Source organism: Pogona vitticeps, chromosome 4, assembly GCF_051106095.1.
Source record: "Pogona vitticeps strain Pit_001003342236 chromosome 4, PviZW2.1, whole genome shotgun sequence".
NCBI lineage: Eukaryota > Metazoa > Chordata > Lepidosauria > Squamata > Agamidae > Pogona > Pogona vitticeps.
Genome location: NC_135786.1, coordinates 28629204 through 28647068, shown reverse-complemented (window position 1 = coordinate 28647068; position 17865 = coordinate 28629204). Strand labels below are relative to the sequence as shown.

General features: G+C 39.2%; 1 protein-coding gene across 4 annotated transcripts in view; it reads left to right on the top strand.

Moving 5' to 3' along the window:
* Nucleotides 1-17445, top strand: part of DHX35 (DEAH-box helicase 35) — a 44625-nt gene extending 27180 nt beyond the window's left edge. For 2 of the 4 annotated variants that reach the window (XM_020798450.3, XM_020798448.3), the window contains 11 exons: nucleotides 934-1144; nucleotides 1924-2048; nucleotides 4168-4222; nucleotides 7268-7363; nucleotides 8237-8331; nucleotides 9164-9241; nucleotides 10701-10830; nucleotides 12062-12143; nucleotides 12665-12736; nucleotides 13908-14019; nucleotides 16548-17445. In XM_020798450.3, coding sequence (XP_020654109.3) covers nucleotides 934-1144; nucleotides 1924-2048; nucleotides 4168-4222; nucleotides 7268-7363; nucleotides 8237-8331; nucleotides 9164-9241; nucleotides 10701-10830; nucleotides 12062-12143; nucleotides 12665-12736; nucleotides 13908-14019; nucleotides 16548-16592 — 1101 coding nt within the window. In that variant the 3' untranslated portion in view covers nucleotides 16593-17445. Of the gene's footprint in view, nucleotides 1-933; nucleotides 1145-1923; nucleotides 2049-4167; nucleotides 4223-7267; nucleotides 7364-8236; nucleotides 8332-9163; nucleotides 9242-10700; nucleotides 10831-12061; nucleotides 12144-12664; nucleotides 12737-13907; nucleotides 14047-16547 lie in introns of all 4 variants that reach the window. The other 2 variants (XM_020798449.3, XM_020798447.3) reach the window with 1 other exon arrangement.
* Nucleotides 17446-17865: the final 420 nt, after the last annotated feature.

Here is a 17865-nt window from a genome sequence, read left to right as displayed (position 1 = left end):
CCAGTGTGGGAACTGTGGTGCTGGGCAGATAGTTCTTTCTGATTCAGTAGGGATCTCTTAACTCTACAGAATCCTTATTGGTATAAATACTCCACAAATTGTTTGGTAATTGGTTGTTGTAGGTTTTTTGGGCGGTTTAGTCGTGTTCTGAAAAACCTCCAGAACACAGCTGAACAGCCCGAAAAACCTACAACAACCATTGGATCCCGGCCTTGAAAGCCTTTAAGAATACATTGTTTGGTAATTACTCTTGCTTGAAAGGGACAAATAGCAACCTTTCCCTTTATCCTGTAGCAAGGCTGTTTCCCAACCCTTTATATGCTTGCTGGATTTTCTGTATATGTTGTAGAATTGTCTAGAGATCTGTCCCTCAAACATTGTTAGTGCATGCTTTGACTGATACTTATGATTGCATACTTTAGTAACTAACGTATGGAAACTTAATGCTTGGGGGTTGTTTTTTTAAAATAGCTTGAAGTGTCTCGTTCCTCTTAGCAGATATTTATCTTGATAGTTCTAGTTCTGGATGGGAATGTTTCACAACTGTGTCTTGCAGTCTCTAGCAAGTCGTCTTATTTAATGCAGCGGTCCAGAAAAACATTATTGCTCTTTTCTAGTTTGCCTAAGCCCTATGCAGCTATTTGCATACTCACTGATAGGGTTTAGAGTGGGAAGAGAGATGCGGTCATGCATGTAAATGTCTGACAACATTACAGTCTATCACTAAACCAAGCATGAAGGCCTAAAGAGGGTAGTTGGGAATTTGGCCATATAAGACCATGTCACTGCTGGGGATGTGCTGTAGTTGCATTTCTGTGTTCTGTCTGCATTTTACCTGTACACATGAGCAGGTAAACGTTTGCATAGGTTTCTATTTCTTGATCAGTGAGCACAATGAATTAAAAGCAAACTTGTTTTCTTTGGTCTTTTCAGGTGATAGTGGCTACTAACATTGCAGAAACATCCATTACAATCAACGGCATTTCATTTGTGATAGACTGTGGCTTTGTGAAGCTCCGTGCATATAATCCCAAGACAGCCATTGAATGCCTTGTGGTTGTCCCAGTATCAAAGGCATCAGCTAATCAGAGAGCAGGCCGTGCAGGCCGGAACCGCTCAGGAAAGTGCTACAGACTTTATACAGGTGGAGTTTTTATTCTTTGGTGCTTAAAATCTCATGAAGGTCTTGGATGCAGCTAAGTTTTATGTTCCATAATAAGATTTGTGAAAGAGATTTAAAGCAATATGTGCAGCTTCAACATTACTTGAGTGTACCCATGCAATCTAAACACTTATAAACTTTCAATGTAGAGGACATAGAGAGTTAGGTTTATCATAACAAAATCAGTTCCACTAACTCAAATATATTTTCCCATCCATTCTTCCCACTGTAGTCTGTCATGCCCTCTGAAGGGCCACAAAAAGGAGCTTTCCTACATCTTTCTTCCTGCTGCTCTTGTTATTCTCCTCTTGTTCTATTATAGAGGTTCTCCTAGCCCTCCAAAGAAGTTTTTGGGGGCTAAGGATGTTAGGGGTTGCTGAGGGAGGAAAGTCAATGGAAGTCCCTTTCTGTAAGGTTCCTTCTCTTGTGCTCAGGATCTGAACCACATTCAGTTAGTTGAACTGATTTTAGTTTACCTTTTAAACTGAACAGTTTTGTGCTCTGAAATATTTTGTGACACACAACTCATCTTTGCATTCAGATCCGAGTGCTGTGCCTTGAATTCTGAAAAATTGTTTTGTAGATGCACTCCTTACTGCTGCAATCAGATCTGCTGTTTTGTATATTCCAACTCATTGCTAAGCATGTTAGTTATCATTTGGAATGCCTTGGCTTTGTGTCTCTGCCTGTGTGTGTTTTTGAATTAGCCTTATGGATTTATATTTAAGTCCTAAGCTGAAAGAGCTTTATCCTTTCCACAGAGGAAGACTTTGAGAAGTTGCCACAGTCCACCATTCCTGAGATGCAGCGTAGTAACCTTGCGCCAGTCATCTTACAGCTCAAGGCTTTAGGAATTGACAATGTGCTTAGGTTTCCCTTTCTCTCAGTAAGTAAAGGATCCATGTTTAACTTTTCATATATTGTGTGATTTATCAAATTCTTCTATGATAAGAGTTACATTAGAAAAAGACCTCAGAATCTGTTTCTTTTCTGTATTCACATGGACCATCTTCTCTTTAGACACAGAGAAATAAACAGAGCCTTGATTTTAACGTTTTGTTGTAGACAATCACAAATCCTATGAAGGCAAATGTGTGGAATTTCATTGAGGGGAGTAAACAGACTAACACTGGAGAGAGAAATCTTTCTGTCAACAACTCCATTACTTTGTTCATGTTTTGTGACAGATGTGAAGTAAGAGAAGCCCTCCCTCCCTAGCTGGCACAGAAAGTGAGCAAGCTGGTTGTGACAGGAAAGGCTGGACATCTTATTTGAAGTGCCATCCTTTGAATCCACCTGCCAGCACAACATCTGGCTGTGTCGTCTAGTGAATTCTGGAACATGTAGTCTAAATAGCTAATTTTTCTTTTTCTTTGTATTCATTTTCCATTAGGTAGGGGAAGATTATAGGGAAGAGGATAAATGGCTAATTTTTCAAAGCTCTAGAGAGGATATGATGATCCAGCTTTTTCTGTCAGCTCCTCAGATTTTCGGACACAACCTCTCTTCTTGCATGTTAAATTAAGAAACCCAATGGCAGTGGCAAGGAATGCTCCATGCCTCTTCTGTCACCGTACAGAGTTTCTAGTCAATAGACTTGAAATCATATTGTTTTATTTTGCTTTTTGCTTGATTTTTAGCTATGTGAGATGCTGGAAAAGCAGGGACAGTGCTGTTTGCTCTGTTCATTCTGCACTAGACCTTCTTATGAATAAAAAGCAGGCTGGTAACTGCTGAACATGTTGGTTTGCTTTCATTTTCATTTTCTTTCCCCATGCTTCACGGCCATTCTTTGCAATAAAGATACAAAATATTTGTTGGAAGGAAAGAGGCCAAAAACAGCTACTTGCATCTTCTCTGAGATTACTAATAGGTAGTCAGCAGATCATCAGAGGTCTTATTGTCAGCACAAGAAGAGAATTTCGAATTACTGGTATACCACCAGACATGGCTGGTGAATGGTGTTCCTACTATGTGAGTCACAAACTGAATGCCTGTGCTGAGGAAAGCTACTGAAAATATTTTGGTTGTGAAATGCCTAAACCAGAGGTAGGCAGCTTCTAGAGGCTCAGGATCTACATATGCTCATCTGTGAATAGTGGAGAACTGTACCCACTCCTGACACCTCGCTCCTGCGTTGTGATGGCTGCACAGTTGATAGATTGGCCTCAAAACCCCTAGTGGGGTTCAGGGGCTTTCAACCTCTTTGTTAAAAAAGAGAATTGAGGTGTGAGAGGAGATCACCTGAGAAATCTAATCCATATCTTGAGTTTTGTGGAAGGAAGTGTTCTTGTTGTTCCTCTCACACTAGAGATTCAACATCAGCACCATGGCTATTTTGACTCTGGATGCAGCAGTTCTAAATAATAGTGTTGTGTTGTATCCAAGTAAAACTCTGAAGTTTTTCAGTCAATAGAATCCTGTTGATTAGGAAAATGGGTGTAGGTGCAATTGTGTAAACTGCAATGGCAAATTGCCACTCATTATGAAGTTATCATTTGTATTGCTCGCCATATGTCAGCTCATGTTTTTGTGGTTCATCAACTGATGTGTGACAAGGGATACAAGCTGTGACCTGTTAACTAGTGACTATTTGCTGCTGAAGTTTGTGTCATCACACATTTGCTAGCTTAACTAAGCATGATTTTGGCCAAGAAGTTTCTCCCCTTCTGGTATTTTATTTTTTGTTTATTTTACTTTCATTGATCAGCCTTAACTATTGTATCTGTCCTTTTGATTTCTCACAGTGTCTCCAAATTATTCTGGCTTTCTGCAATTTGTGATTAATGATTTCTTGGTTTTTATTTGTTTTCTTTAATCTTTTTTCATTGTTCCTCTCTTCATCCAAGAAACCTTTACTAAGCTGCATAATCCCACATTTCCAGTGCATCAAATAACAATTTGTGTGAGTTCATGTTTCCATGCTTTAGAACTAAGGGACATACAAGGAAAAGATTTGGGTAATTTAAATCTTGCTTACCTAAATTTATTGACTTTCCCCCCAGCCTCCACCTGCTCAATCAATGGTACAAGCTCTGGAGCTACTCTATGCATTAGGGGGTAAGATTACTTTTTCCTGTGGTAAATTTTCAAGAAAATATTCAAGTTATTACCTCTGCAAAACAAAGAGTTCAGATGTTTGTGAGGGTGCTAATTTTGTCACATTGCTATACTTATACAGCAGATATAAATCCATTAACTAGATTCAGAACCTTCTATTTCTTAATGAACCAACATGAGAATGAAAGCAGGCTTGTCTTTGGTATACTTTCCTGTTCTCTGTGAGTAACAAATACATGCATCATTTTGGGTACATCAGATAGCATTTCTGTTTTTAATTTAAACTCCCAGGGAACACAAAAATAGTCACTGCCAGGAAGAAAGATCTGTAACTATTATGTGGTATAATCCATGTTGTAATATTTCATGCACATTCTTTAGAGATCTCTGTTCATCACCTTTAAAAGAAATAACCTACTGCTCTAACCCATGAGTCTCATTCGTTGATGTTCATGCAGTGATAGTTAACAGTAGGTTGAGGACACTGCCCTAAAAGATCCCAGGGTAGGGAAGTTCTTGCCAACAGCCAGATAACTGGATTTAGGCAGTTGGTTTTCAGTGGATCAAATATTTTACACCCATTATTTTCAATCACAGCTTTTCTGTTTGGCCATTCATATATTGATGCATCATTGGTCCTTGTGTTTGTTGTACATCTGTGGTTTTGTCCCAGTGTATGGATAAGGATTAAGAAAGTGGCCCTGATGTTCTTATTTATTGTATATTGTTTGACATAAATAGGGGTGCTTTTATGGAGGCTAAATAACATAATGGAAAGATACATACCTACTGGAAAATTCTTATAGAGTACTTCTAGTTGATATAATCCTGAGTAAGGTCTTGGATTTTTTGCTCAAAAAATCTTGCAGTCTTGAGCAGATCTATAGAAAGGCCAAACCATCTTCTCTGTTTTTTGTCACATGTGCAAGCTGCATGATGGAATGTTACCAGCATTGTTATTAAATTCTGTTAAATGTTCTCCACTTTTAAGTTTAAAAATTTTGCTTAGAATGTTATTGAGAGTACCTCTAATTCTCTAAGATTTTGGGTCTTTGAGATGTTGGAAGATATAGTTGTCTATCAACAAAGGTGCCAGTTTCAAAATTGTCAATGATTCTAAAAGTAATTGGGTCTCCTTTTATATTACAATTTTCAGTTATTGCTTTCACTTGTTGTTTACAAGGCAAATGAAAAACATGTACATAGTGCAAGGGAAACCAATGATGCATTTTCATTTGTTCTTCTTAAAAGTGATCACTTGTGAATAAACCTTCCCCCCAGGACTGTTAATAGGAACAACTGGCAATGGTAACAGGGAAAGCAGGAGTTAACGGTGTCATGTGTTCATCAGAATACTTTGCCTTTTCCATTCTTAGACTTAAAATCATTTTATTTTAAGGAAGGTTTTTCCCCTTCCCTCCCTGCAAATATCCGAGTGAGTAAAAGAGAAACTAACTTGATATGAATACTCATAATACTTAAACATTTAATGGTTGGGTGACTCTCCCATGGTGTGCCTTGTTAATAGCAACTTTGGTAGATTGCTCCAGAGGAGTCTTCTTTGTAGTACCCTGTTTTCCCGAAAATAAGACCTAATCTGAAAATAAACCCTGGTACGATTTTTGAGGATGCTCATAATATAAGCCCTACCCCCAAAATAAGTCCCAGTGAAGTGAAACCCCACCCTCCACCATTGTGTAACATTATGCAGCAACCAGAAGATGACATGACTCTATTTGAAGAAATGTTGATTGTTGTACATGAAAAAAATAAAACATCCCCTGAAAATAAGCCCTAAGGCGGTTTTTGGAGCAAAAATTAATATAAGACACTCTCTTATTTTTAGGGAAACCCGGTATATGTTATGTGGCCAGATATAATTTGGAGTTGGTGTAAGATCTGTTACAAAGCATTGTTACGGTCAGCCATAGCATTACCTGTCCATCACAGCTGGGAGGGAAAATCTCAGCCAATGAGAGGGCGGAGGGTGGTGCAGAGGCGGGAGGAGCTGTGATATATAAGGTGTGTGTGAGGTGTGAGTGGGTCAGATAAGGGATGAGAGATTGCTGACTGGAACTTAAGATGAGAGAATGAGCTGAGAGTAAAAGTGTTCTTAGAGTCAGTGAGAGTCAGTGAGAAAGAGTCTGTGATAGCTAGTGCCTGAGAAACAGTGATTGATTATTTCTTTAATAGTAATTTACCATTCCTTTATGTTTGTAATCAATAAGCCAAGTTTTTGTTTTGAAAGTTATACTGGCCTTATGCATGATTTATTTTATAAGGAATGGTTGGTGGCAGTAAAATGGAGTAAAGTGTTTTAAAGTGACGTGGCGACCTCCCTTTGTGAGTCTTGAGGAAGGCCATCACAAGCATATATTGTGAAAATGTACATTAAAAAGAAACAAAAGTGTAGTGTACACATACATACACATATTTTATGTGAAATGTACCCGTGACACCAAAGCAGATCTGTTTTCCCTCTTGAATGTAGATATGAGTTCTAGTAGTAATTTGTTTGATACTGCTTTCTGACATCAAGATGAAATGATAGGTGGATTACCCATGAATTAGAATGTTAGTTCTCTCTTTTTATAATAAACAACAGCTTGTGCATAAGGCCCTGGAGCACCTCCAAACACCATCCTAAGTGTTGCAAAATGGCTTGTTCCTAATTATTTTTGCAGGTTGCAGATTTTGTGCTTTTATCTTTCACGGTGTAGTTACCCAGGCATTATGCAGAAAACAGGGATAGGTTTTAGCTAGAGTTTTACTTCTGGAAATAGCACATACACTGTCACGAGCTTCTCTGTGGAGAGAGTCATGCTTTTAACACCTACATGATCTATTTGTTTCCAAATATTTTATAGCACTATGTTGAGTCATCTGTTCAAGTTTGATTATTTACATCAGCCATATGTTTTTGCAAGCAAGATGTATTGAAGAATAAAACTGTCACACCCCAAATCTGTAAGAAACAGAATTAGGTAAGATCAAGTCAGTAGAACGTATAGAACCATGAATAAATGTTACTTGATTTTTCTTCAGGGCTTGACAAATACTGTCGTCTCACTGAACCTCTTGGAGTTAGGATAGCAGAGTTCCCTTTAAATCCCATGTTTGCCAAGATGCTCCTAGAATCAGGTAATGCCAAATTCACGTGCTGTAATTCACTTTGCTTTTGTTAATTTCCTACACACTTTGGAAATAAGGATTCTTTACTGGATTTGATTTGGGGGGTGGTATTATTTACTGCTCATTTTTTCTTAATAGTATATAGACACATTTGACCATGAGGGCTGAGAACTGAGCTGGGAGGGTTGCATATAAATTTATCCCACAAACAGTCCAAAACCTAGTTATGTCCAAAGTATGCTCGATGAAATTGGCTGTGCAAACATCGAGACTTAATCCCTCCTCTCTGTTACAGCCACTAAGGTCAGCAAGAACATTGTTGTGCCATTTGTTCCCTAAGGATTCCATTTAGATGGTTGTGCATTGCACTCATGCATGTATTTTTCTTGCCTATTGTTTCCATCTCAGTCCTTGCAATCGGCTAAAGTGCCCATATGGGTTATCTCAAAAGCAGCATTCAGTGCAGTGCAAGGGGCTACAGTTTTTGTGATACAAGTCAACAGTAAAACACTGATTATAGGATAAGTTGCCCATGTCTGTTATAATTGGCTATGGATCTCAGTCTCTCTGTTATCTCTCGCTATATATTATATATATCTCTCTGAACAGTTTTGGATTTTCTTTTCCCCAGTCCCTAGAGGTAGAACTAACTAGAATTCAGAAGTAAACATGTGAGTTATTGAACACAATGGAAAAGTCAATTGCCAACTTTGACACAACTATGCCCTGCTTTGTAAATCCAGTGACAGCAGTGTCATTGGCTGCTATACCCATTTTAATCAGGCAAGCATCAGGAGCAAAGTATTTTCTTAATGGTTCATTTGTATCGGTAGCTTGAAAATGAACAGTCTTCCCTCTCATTTTGTCTCGATAATTTTGCAGGAAATTTTGGTTGTTCCCAGGAGATCCTGAGCATTGCAGCGATGATGCAGATCCAGAATATTTTTATAATTCCTCCAAACCAGAAGGCACAAGCCGTAAGTGTCATTGCTATGCTCTTCTGGCTCTTTTACATACAGATGAAGAGGAGTGGATTTCCTGTTTGAATTCATGTTTTGAGACACCTCAGTGACAATTGAGAGGCTTCATATAAATACTAAAGTGACCTTATGAACCACAGATGCTTTAGTGACAAAGCCTGTGACAAAGTGATCCCTGTTTACATCTCAGAGTTAGACATATATATTGAAATTCCTTAATTAGAACCTTAATTGTAACAAGAACAACATACTCTTGGCTAGACTACTGATCCCATGATAAACAACATAATGAATCATCTTCTCCCAGGTCACTTGCCCCTCAACAAAGGTCAGCTGGAGAAATTATTTTGCATATCTCACCTGCATCTGAGGAATGGCTGAACATATGAAAACCTGCTCCTGTTGTGGTGCCTAGTCTATGTTCAGCCTGATCGCTTCTGTACTGTTTTTATTTGCCGTTTGTTTTTTCTTAATATATATGCATATGTGACCATGAGTGGTGAGAGCTGGACTGGACATTCTGCATGTTGGACTGCTATTGCAATGCCGAATGAAAATGTGTTTGTTCTTCTTCATGGTCTCTGTGACTCACACAAATGAGCTGGGTGTCTGGTTGTGTGAGTCTGCAGATGACTATATGAAGAAACACAGATATACCTAAGCAACGTGTGCTTTCTGACAAGATTTTGTCCTGCAGGTTGCAGAATAGCAAATGCTGGGGGAGGGGTGCTCTTGCAGATTCTTGCAGAGGATTTCATTGGGATGCTAAGGGAAAAAGTGTATGGGCACTATTTTTAAAAAATCCTTGCATTAATTTTTTTTCTTGCAGATCAGAGAACACAGAAAATTTGCTGTAGAGGAGGGTGACCATCTCACTATGCTTAATGTCTATGAGGCCTTTGTCAAAGTAAGCGGAAAGCTAACGGGTGAAAAAAAAGATGATGCTACTAGTCTTGAAACCAGTTGATATATATTTCAGAAGACCAGAAAGATTCCAGAATGGTAACAGCCAGGCCTGGCTGTGTTTTGAAGCACTTGGCACTAAAATTCCACCTAGTCCCTGAAAGTCATATTCCATTTTTTGTTGACTTACGATATTTCATAGTTGTGTCCTGTGTCCTGGAAACTTTGTTCTTCTCCATTAAGAATTATGAATGTTGCATGTTAGATAAAATATTGAAAATGAATGCTGACATTCTCAGTCTGAACACATTTATGTCCTCAGCAATCTGGTGAACGTCTAGAGAATGCACTTGTAGACCTGCTTATTTCAGTTCTCTTTAGTGTGTACTATTTGTTCTTTAACTTAACACTCTAACTATGGAATTCCTTCATCTAAAATGGTGTTCAACTGAAATTTAGATTCAGAATGTGGAGAAACTGGATAGTAACAAAACTTTGGCTTTGTATACCCTACTTCCATAATATTAAGGAAACCAAACTATGGAGCAACATCCAATGTAGTGCTGACAGAACAAAGTCTTCTTGGTATACGGACGTGGGATCTAGGGCTTGGGAAGGAGAAACTCTCCAACTTAATGACAAGCTGTTCCAGTGTCTGCAGAACTGGCATGGAGTTTTCTGTACCTTCTATTGGCCATTAGTGACTGCCTCATCTTGGACAGGGGGTGGAGCTGCAGTTCATATATGGAATACCCTTACTCTAGCAGACATACTGGAGAGTGGACCTGTGGAGAGTTATTTGCACAAGGAGGTATCAAAGGTCTCCTTGTGTAAGTTTTAGAAAGGTACTACTACTTGTTCACCTGAGTTGCACAAGCATACTTGCCAAAGAAATGAATTAGTTAGGCACTCCCAAGCCAACTACACCAGAGCACAGAGTGCTGTCCTCTGAAGATGCCAGCCACAGAGACTGGCGAAACGTTAGGAAGAACAACCTTCAGAACACGGCCAAAGAGCCCGAAAAACCGACAACAACCAAATGAATTATTATTATTATTATTATTATTATTATTTATTTAATTTATATGCCGCCCACACTACCCAAAGGTCTCTGGGCGGCTTACAGCATTTAAAATACAATAAAGATATGTACAATTAAAATACAATTAAAATATATATAAAATTGCCATCAGACCCACAGTTAATATTATTTCAGTTAAAAGCCTTCTGGAACAGGAAGGTTTTGACCTGGTGCCGAAATTTGGAGGGGTGTCAAGGATAAATTATAGGCCTGACCAGAATCAAATGCTGTTAATGAGCAACCATGTCTGTCAGGTGTGCTGGGAATGAGTCAGGGTGACTCAGCAAGGATGATGCAACCCAGAATGATGTAAGCATTAGTGCTAATGCTTTTCTGAAACTGGATTTTCAGTGCAATTTCACTGTTCCTTTTTCTTTTACAGCATAATAAAAGTTCTCAGTGGTGTCAGGATCATTTTCTGAATTACAAAGGACTTGTCAGAGCCACAACTGTGCGAGAGCAATTGAAAAAACTTCTTGTCAAGTTCAAAGTACCAAAAAAGTCAAGTGAAGGTATGAGCCAAGGGAAAGATGTTTGGCTACTTCTGTGTGTTGAATTTCCTTTTTAATACAGAGAACAGAACTGCCTACAAGAGTCTTTGTGTGCCTTCATAGCACTTGTTGACTTAGTTTCCTTACTGTTGAGCCTACTAGCACTCACACATTGAAATATTTCACTAATGTGCACTGTAGTTTTATTAGCATGCTATATGATGCTAGGCAGGTGCTAGGCAGCGCTTTGTTTCCTGTAGCTTGCTTCTCATCTGTTAAAACCTCTTTGTCTCTGACTACCTTATTTGTTGCATACAGACATTCCAAATAACAATGTAGTGTCTGTTTTTTTTTAAATTGAGACAATACAAATGACAATATGGTGTCCTTTTGAATACAGAAGTGAACACACCCAGCTTGAGAACTGTTTGTCAAAGAAGGTGCTTATTGAAGGAACTGCAAGCAGATCTAACATGAATTAAATTTGTGCATTGTTTGCTTACAGGTATCATAGTTCATGAGTGAATATTTAAAGCTTATAATTTGCATGTAACTACATAAAGATTCATATCTTGCCTTCCATTGAGTCATCAGGGTGGCTTAAAGAATTCAATTAAAAAGATCTCCTTCCGTAACCACATATCTTTTACCTTGAGAAACCCAGACGACATTTCAAGAAAGTATGGGATCTTCAAGCCCCAGTCTCTTTTCAGTTTTCCAGATTCCATTTAGAGTTGAATGTAAGGGGTTCTTTCTTAGCTTTTGCTTGTGCTCATGGTGAGAGATAGCACAAACCACCAGTTTGGCAGTTTGTACCAGTTCATTTCTTGGTCAAACAAGTGTTCGGCACTTCCCAGCCCTGCGTCGCAGCTACCCAGTCAGAAGCAATGCCTGGAGAAGGCAGGGCAGAGACGCTGGTGGGGGCTGACTTTTGAGTGGGCACCTACCAGAAGAGGCAGGGCTGAGAAGTGCTGAACACCTGTTTGGCTGAGGAAAAAACAACAACACAAACTACCAAAAGGGCGGTTTGTGCCCATCTCTACTTGATTGATAATCTGCAATAACTCCAGAAATACAGAAAAATGATATTTCAAAACTGTTGAAGTTATGTATTTTAAAATTAGTCCCTGGTCAAGTTTTGAGGAGAAACGTAGTGGGAAGGAGAAAGCCTCAGCAAAATCATCATCATCATCATCATCATCATCATCATCATAAAAAATTGTGAAATGACTGGTCCACTTGTTAATTTTAGGTGATCCAGATCCAGTTCTAAGATGTATAGTTTCCGGGTTCTTTGCTAATGCGGCCAGATTTCACTCTACTGGAGCCTACAGGTAAATGAGCGATTCTATAGCAAATCCCCCATGTAAATGTAAACATCACTGTCCTGCTTTAGGTTGTGATAATATATCCCAGGCCTAACAGTGATGGCGGAGAGAGCAGTTGTGATCAGAAGAAAGGAAGTAGAGGGGAGGTAGTTTGGATTAAATTTGCCTTTGATGAAGGGATCATAGGAAGTTATACACCATTAAGAAATAGTAATTGATGACAGACCCTTCCTTGTCAGATCCATTCATCAACTGAAAAGTTGTCCTTCTTTGCTTGAAATAAATTAGCTCTGTACTTCCTAGTTCAATTGAGCTACACCAGGGTCAGAAGAAATTACAGCAGTCTTCATATTATTTATGGGAGTCCCTTTGTTCTCTCTGAAGACAACTTTGTTTATCTGTGATCAGGGTGATTAGTGAGGAACAAGTGTCTTTTCAGATGCAGACATTTATTAGCCTGGTTTGGCATGTTATCAAGTAGTTACAATAAATATGAAATTCCAAAATAATGCTGTTTTTTTTTCAAGGACTATTCGCGATGATCATGAACTCCATATCCACCCCACTTCAGTGCTGTATGCAGAGAAGCCTCCACGTTGGTATGTTAAGAGAGTTTCCATACTACTTGCACTTGATACTTTATACAGAGTCATATTTTCCATAGCATGTAGCGCATCCAGAACATTATGGCTTCAAAATACAGAGTGTGACATAACATTTGTTCCCTTGGAATGTTATTTGAATATTTATCTGAAAGTATGCATGTGAAATTCAGAACTTGCTGTTCATACCCTTTGTTTCTGAAGGATGATTTGAGGTGCACCAATCAGTACTACTGCATTTTGATGGTGACCTTAGCACTCTCCGATGACTGCTTTTCACAATTTAACACTATTGACCTGTTGGAGGATGGTCACAGTGCCTTTAAGACAGGTGGAAATAAATATCTGTATGGAGTGTGTTTGTGTATATAAGCAGTATGGCCAATATCCTGTGCAGTATTTATGTATGTGGAACTCCAGCTGCAGAAGGTGCTTTGACAATGAGTTGCTGGGCATATATCAGAACTGGCACCTCATCAGAACACCATGACTATTTCTGCAGTTGGTGCTCTGCAAATATTCTACAGGATACTGACTTACATTTGTAAATTTGTCCCACATTATGAATCAGTTGAAAGGGACGTGGTGGCGCTGCGGGCTAAACTGCAGAAGCCTTTGCTGCAGGATCAGAAGACCAAGCAGTCGTAAGATCGAATCCACGCAACGGAGTGAGCGCCCGTCGCTTGTCCCAGCTCCCGCCAACCTAGCGGTTCAAAAGCATGCAAATGCAAGTAGATAAATAGGGACCACCTCGGTGGGAAGGTAACAGTGTTCCGTGTCTAAGTCGCACTGGCCATGTGACCACGGAAGATTGTCTTCGGACAAACGCTGGCTCTATGGCTTGGAAACGAGGATGAGCACCGCCCCCTAGAGTCGAACACGACTGGACAAAAATTGTCAAGGGGAACCTTTACCTTTACCTTTATGAATCAGTTATTGGAATGAACTGATGGATAGCACAGTGATTTAGGTATCTCATTGTTGAGCCAGAGGCTGGGAGTTCAATTCCCCACAGTGCCTCCCTCACAGGACCTGGATTCGATGATCCATGGAGTCCCTTCCAGCTCCACGATTATGTTGTCTTGGATCAAAACCTCAATATTGTTTTGAAATACTTACTCTTTTTAGTGCATGCTCTTTATAACACATTTATTTGCTGTATTTTTAGGGTAGTGTATAATGAAGTTATACAGACCTCAAAATATTACATGCGAGATGTAACAGCCATTGAATCTGCCTGGCTGCTGGAACTTGCCCCTCATTTTTACCAGCAAGGAACGGTACGGGCTCGGCATAGACTCCAAACGGTACCATTGCCGTATTGGCAGTTCTTCTTACTCTACCTTTTCCTGTGTGTTCTGCATATGGTTTCCTTTCAGATAATTTGAATTAGGTTGATGTTTGAATTAATTATGACTTGAATTCAAGCTATCTGATGGACTGCTTCTCCACATATGAACCTCCTAAGATCTTTGGAGGAGATCTGTGTCTCAATCTCATCATCCTCACAGGCATACCTGATGAGGACAGTAGAGAGAGCTTTTTTGATGGCTGCTTCTAGGACGAGAAGAGGAGGTAAGTGTGTGTGTGCACACTGTGGGCTAAGTTGCAGCAGTGGCGACCACGGACAGCTGAAACCGGAGATATTGGCTCTGTGAATACTTACTTTGCCTTTTGAGATAATAATGCTGACAACAATTGGTAGGATTACAGAAGATATTCTATCAAACGGATTGGGAGTTTGAATTGCACTTAAAAAATTGTAAACTTTGATTTTCAGCACGAAGGCAAGGCATATCTTTACATTTACAGCAGCAGCTCAGGGGTAGGAGGGGAGTTGCAGCATCTGTTTCAGAGAGGGAAGCAGAGGGGACCAATGTGCAATATGGTGTTTTTGAGTTCTGATATTTAGTCTTGAGTGATATTTTAATGCCACTATACAGGAAAGTTAACCTTTAGGATCTATGTTAGTACAGTACTGAAGCAAAAGGTAGCCTATGATTACATATTGGGCACAATGTCTTGTGAATAGGAAGTGCTATTAACTGATTATAAGCTGTGTGGAATTTGAGACGGAAAACAGTGCTTAATATGTGTGTCTTGCCTATCATCACATCCCGTCTGAGCTGCATAAATTTATCATAATTGGCAAGATTCCAACAGAGTGACGACATAAAGTAGCACGGGCTCTATGCCAGTTTTGGCACTCCTTCAGTAGTTCCACTTCTCACCTTAAAATAAAATTGTAGACATATTTCACGAATTTTGCTTGTCCAAAAATGTGGCTAAGAGCAATATTGCTCCTCTTTTTGAGGAAAACCAGGTACTGTACTAAGTAGAACATACCAAACAATTGTAGTACAGTTCTTACCTATGTTTCTTCTAATAAAATGAGACCTATCACTAGAAAGTTATCTTGCTAGAAATATTTGATTAGTTAATTGAAATGACACCTCTGTGGCTGTAGAGTACTTCACATTCTGTACTTAAAGCTACAGTGCCTTTAATATGATATGGGCATACCATTTAACATTTAATTAATCTCCCCCCCCCAATCCTCTGAAGATGCCAGCCGCAGAGACTGGCAAAACGTTAGGAAGAACAACCTTCAGAACACGGCCAAAGAGCCCGAAAAACCCACAACAACCACTAATTAATCTTAATTTGTATGAATGCTTGGGCATGTGTCATAAATTACTCAAGGCGTGTTCCCCATTAAAAATTGTTTTAATTAATTGTTTTAATTAATTACCAGAAGTCCAAACATTCCCCTCATTAGTAATCCTACAGACAAGCTGAAATCCTGTTGCACAACTTTACACTGCACAACAAGGATGACATCATCAGCCATGGTTGGGGGCAATAAAAAGCTTTCTATAACACAACACACACAGTATGGAAATGCCCAAGACTCCTCTTTGTACAGCAACAGCCTTTGAGGACTGCAGAATAGGAGGGACAATGATTTAAAGCTGGAAAGCATCGTTAACTCAGTTCTTTGTTTCTTGGCTTTTCTCAGCTGAATGGACTTCAAGTTTCTGTGCTTTTTGGGTCACCTTCACAGTGCTTTTGTCCTCTTCACTGATCTTCATTTCATTATTCTTTGTCCTTTATCATACTTCGGCACTCCTGCTAGACTGCTGGCCTATAGCAATCAGATTCTCTTTTTTCAGAAGTGTCCAAACGGTGAAGGTGTGCTTCTCTCTACAATGGTCTTTCACTTTGTATCCTTTGTTTAAGAATGGGATATAACACAGTGTTTTCCCAGCTGCTAAGAGAGTTGGGGCATTTGCCCAAGAAATTACTTTCTCCTTCTAGGGCCAGTGAAAGAATTGATGTTACCTGTGTGGGAACAGCAGACAATCATGCCCAATGACTGCAAATATATCATAACGCAATGGTCCATAGGCAGGAACCAGCAGTATCACACTGGATAAATAAATTCCAAGTAGTAATCTAGCTGTTGATCAGAGGCTCTTTCTGGTGTCCATCAATCAGATAAGAGCAGAACCATTGGTGGTTTGTCTAGTGGTCAATAAGAGTTCAGTGATTAATTGCTGTAGAAAATATTTTAGAGAGCCAGAAACATATGTTTTGTATTCCGTAGTAAATTCAAAAAGAAGATGCAGGATAAAAAAAAAGTTTTGTGATTTTTGGGTCAAATATTACATTGAATATTCCAAGAATCTTGTGTCTTATTTACTAAATGAGTAGTTAGCCTTAAAAATGCTGAGTCAATACTACAGTTTAAACTGAATATTTTATGAATTTGTAAAATTAAAAAAAGGGTGATTTTATCTCATTCCAGCATCTTTCTCTGAAGGCCAAAAGAACTAAAGTCGATGACCACTGACATCCTGTTTTCAGCTTATGATGTTGAAATTGCTGCTGATTTGAAACCGTGCTACTGTCCATCCAACAATTAGTTGATTAGCAACCTGACCCCCTACATCAACTATAAATATTGAAACGCCTGCCTGCCAGGATCCTGTAGGAATTTATGCATGACCAACACATTGTAACACTGAAGTAGGCCTTGCATTATGGACATTTTATTCAACAATCTTAATTATAATGACTGCTCTTGTTCACTAAACTAAGCAGAAAAATGAACATTATAAAAGGAGACATGCACAACTATATGGAATTTTGCATAGAGCTGTATTACACCCTTGGGGTGGAGGGGTGGGGGGAAGATACCATGTCCTCGGAGTGAAAAAAATGGAGCTCAGGTTCCTTTGGACCACTGTGAAAGCTGTTGGCCGTCCTGGACCTGCCTACAAAATGTAGGCAGATTTGGGATCACAAGCAGAGCCTTGCAATACTTTAATGGGTTGTAATGAAAACCTTGAAACTGTGACTGTGCCTAACTGCTGTGATTCCCCCGTCCCCCAATTTTTCTTTGAAGCAATAGATTTCTAATCTTCAATCAATTTCAATTTCTTCTTTTTGTTTTCCCCCTCCTTGCAATGACTCTGCTTTTTTTCAAATGAACCTCTTTTCATAAACTCAAGGTATGATTAATCTACACAAAAAATTTGACGAATGAGGCTGATAAGGCGGGATGTGTGTTCTGTTCACAAACAGGACAGACGGTGATTGTTACTTGCTTGCCTTTTGTTCAAGAAATTTTCAAAAATGAAATTGAGGCCAGGCTCATACAGAAATATTCAAAATTTTGAATGTAGAATATACACACCTCTTTTGTGTTATTTCTGTGGCCTTACAAAGACTTCCTTCAGCCTGATACTTAAGATTGTTGCCAGTCAATAGCCAAGAGTTGGTGAGCAAGAAGAAGTGAGAAGAAAGGTTAAGGGAAGGACCTTGAGTGGGAATTCTTATTTGTTAGACTGAAGGGAAGGCAGTCGAAGGAGTGTCCTAGACTAGAAAGCAGATCAGTGGCAGAACTGGTGTTGAAAACCATTTGGCATCCCACTAGGTCATTTTGAATCTGTTTCCTGTTATAGCAAACAAAAAGCACTCCTTATCTCACTCTAATGCTGTCAGTGCAACACAGAAGGGAAAGATGCCCTGTGAAAACAGCCACTTTAGAATGTTTTCAAGGGGATTCAGTTCCTTGCATATAATGTAGGGCACTAAGCTAAGTTTAACAAATGCCAAACTGT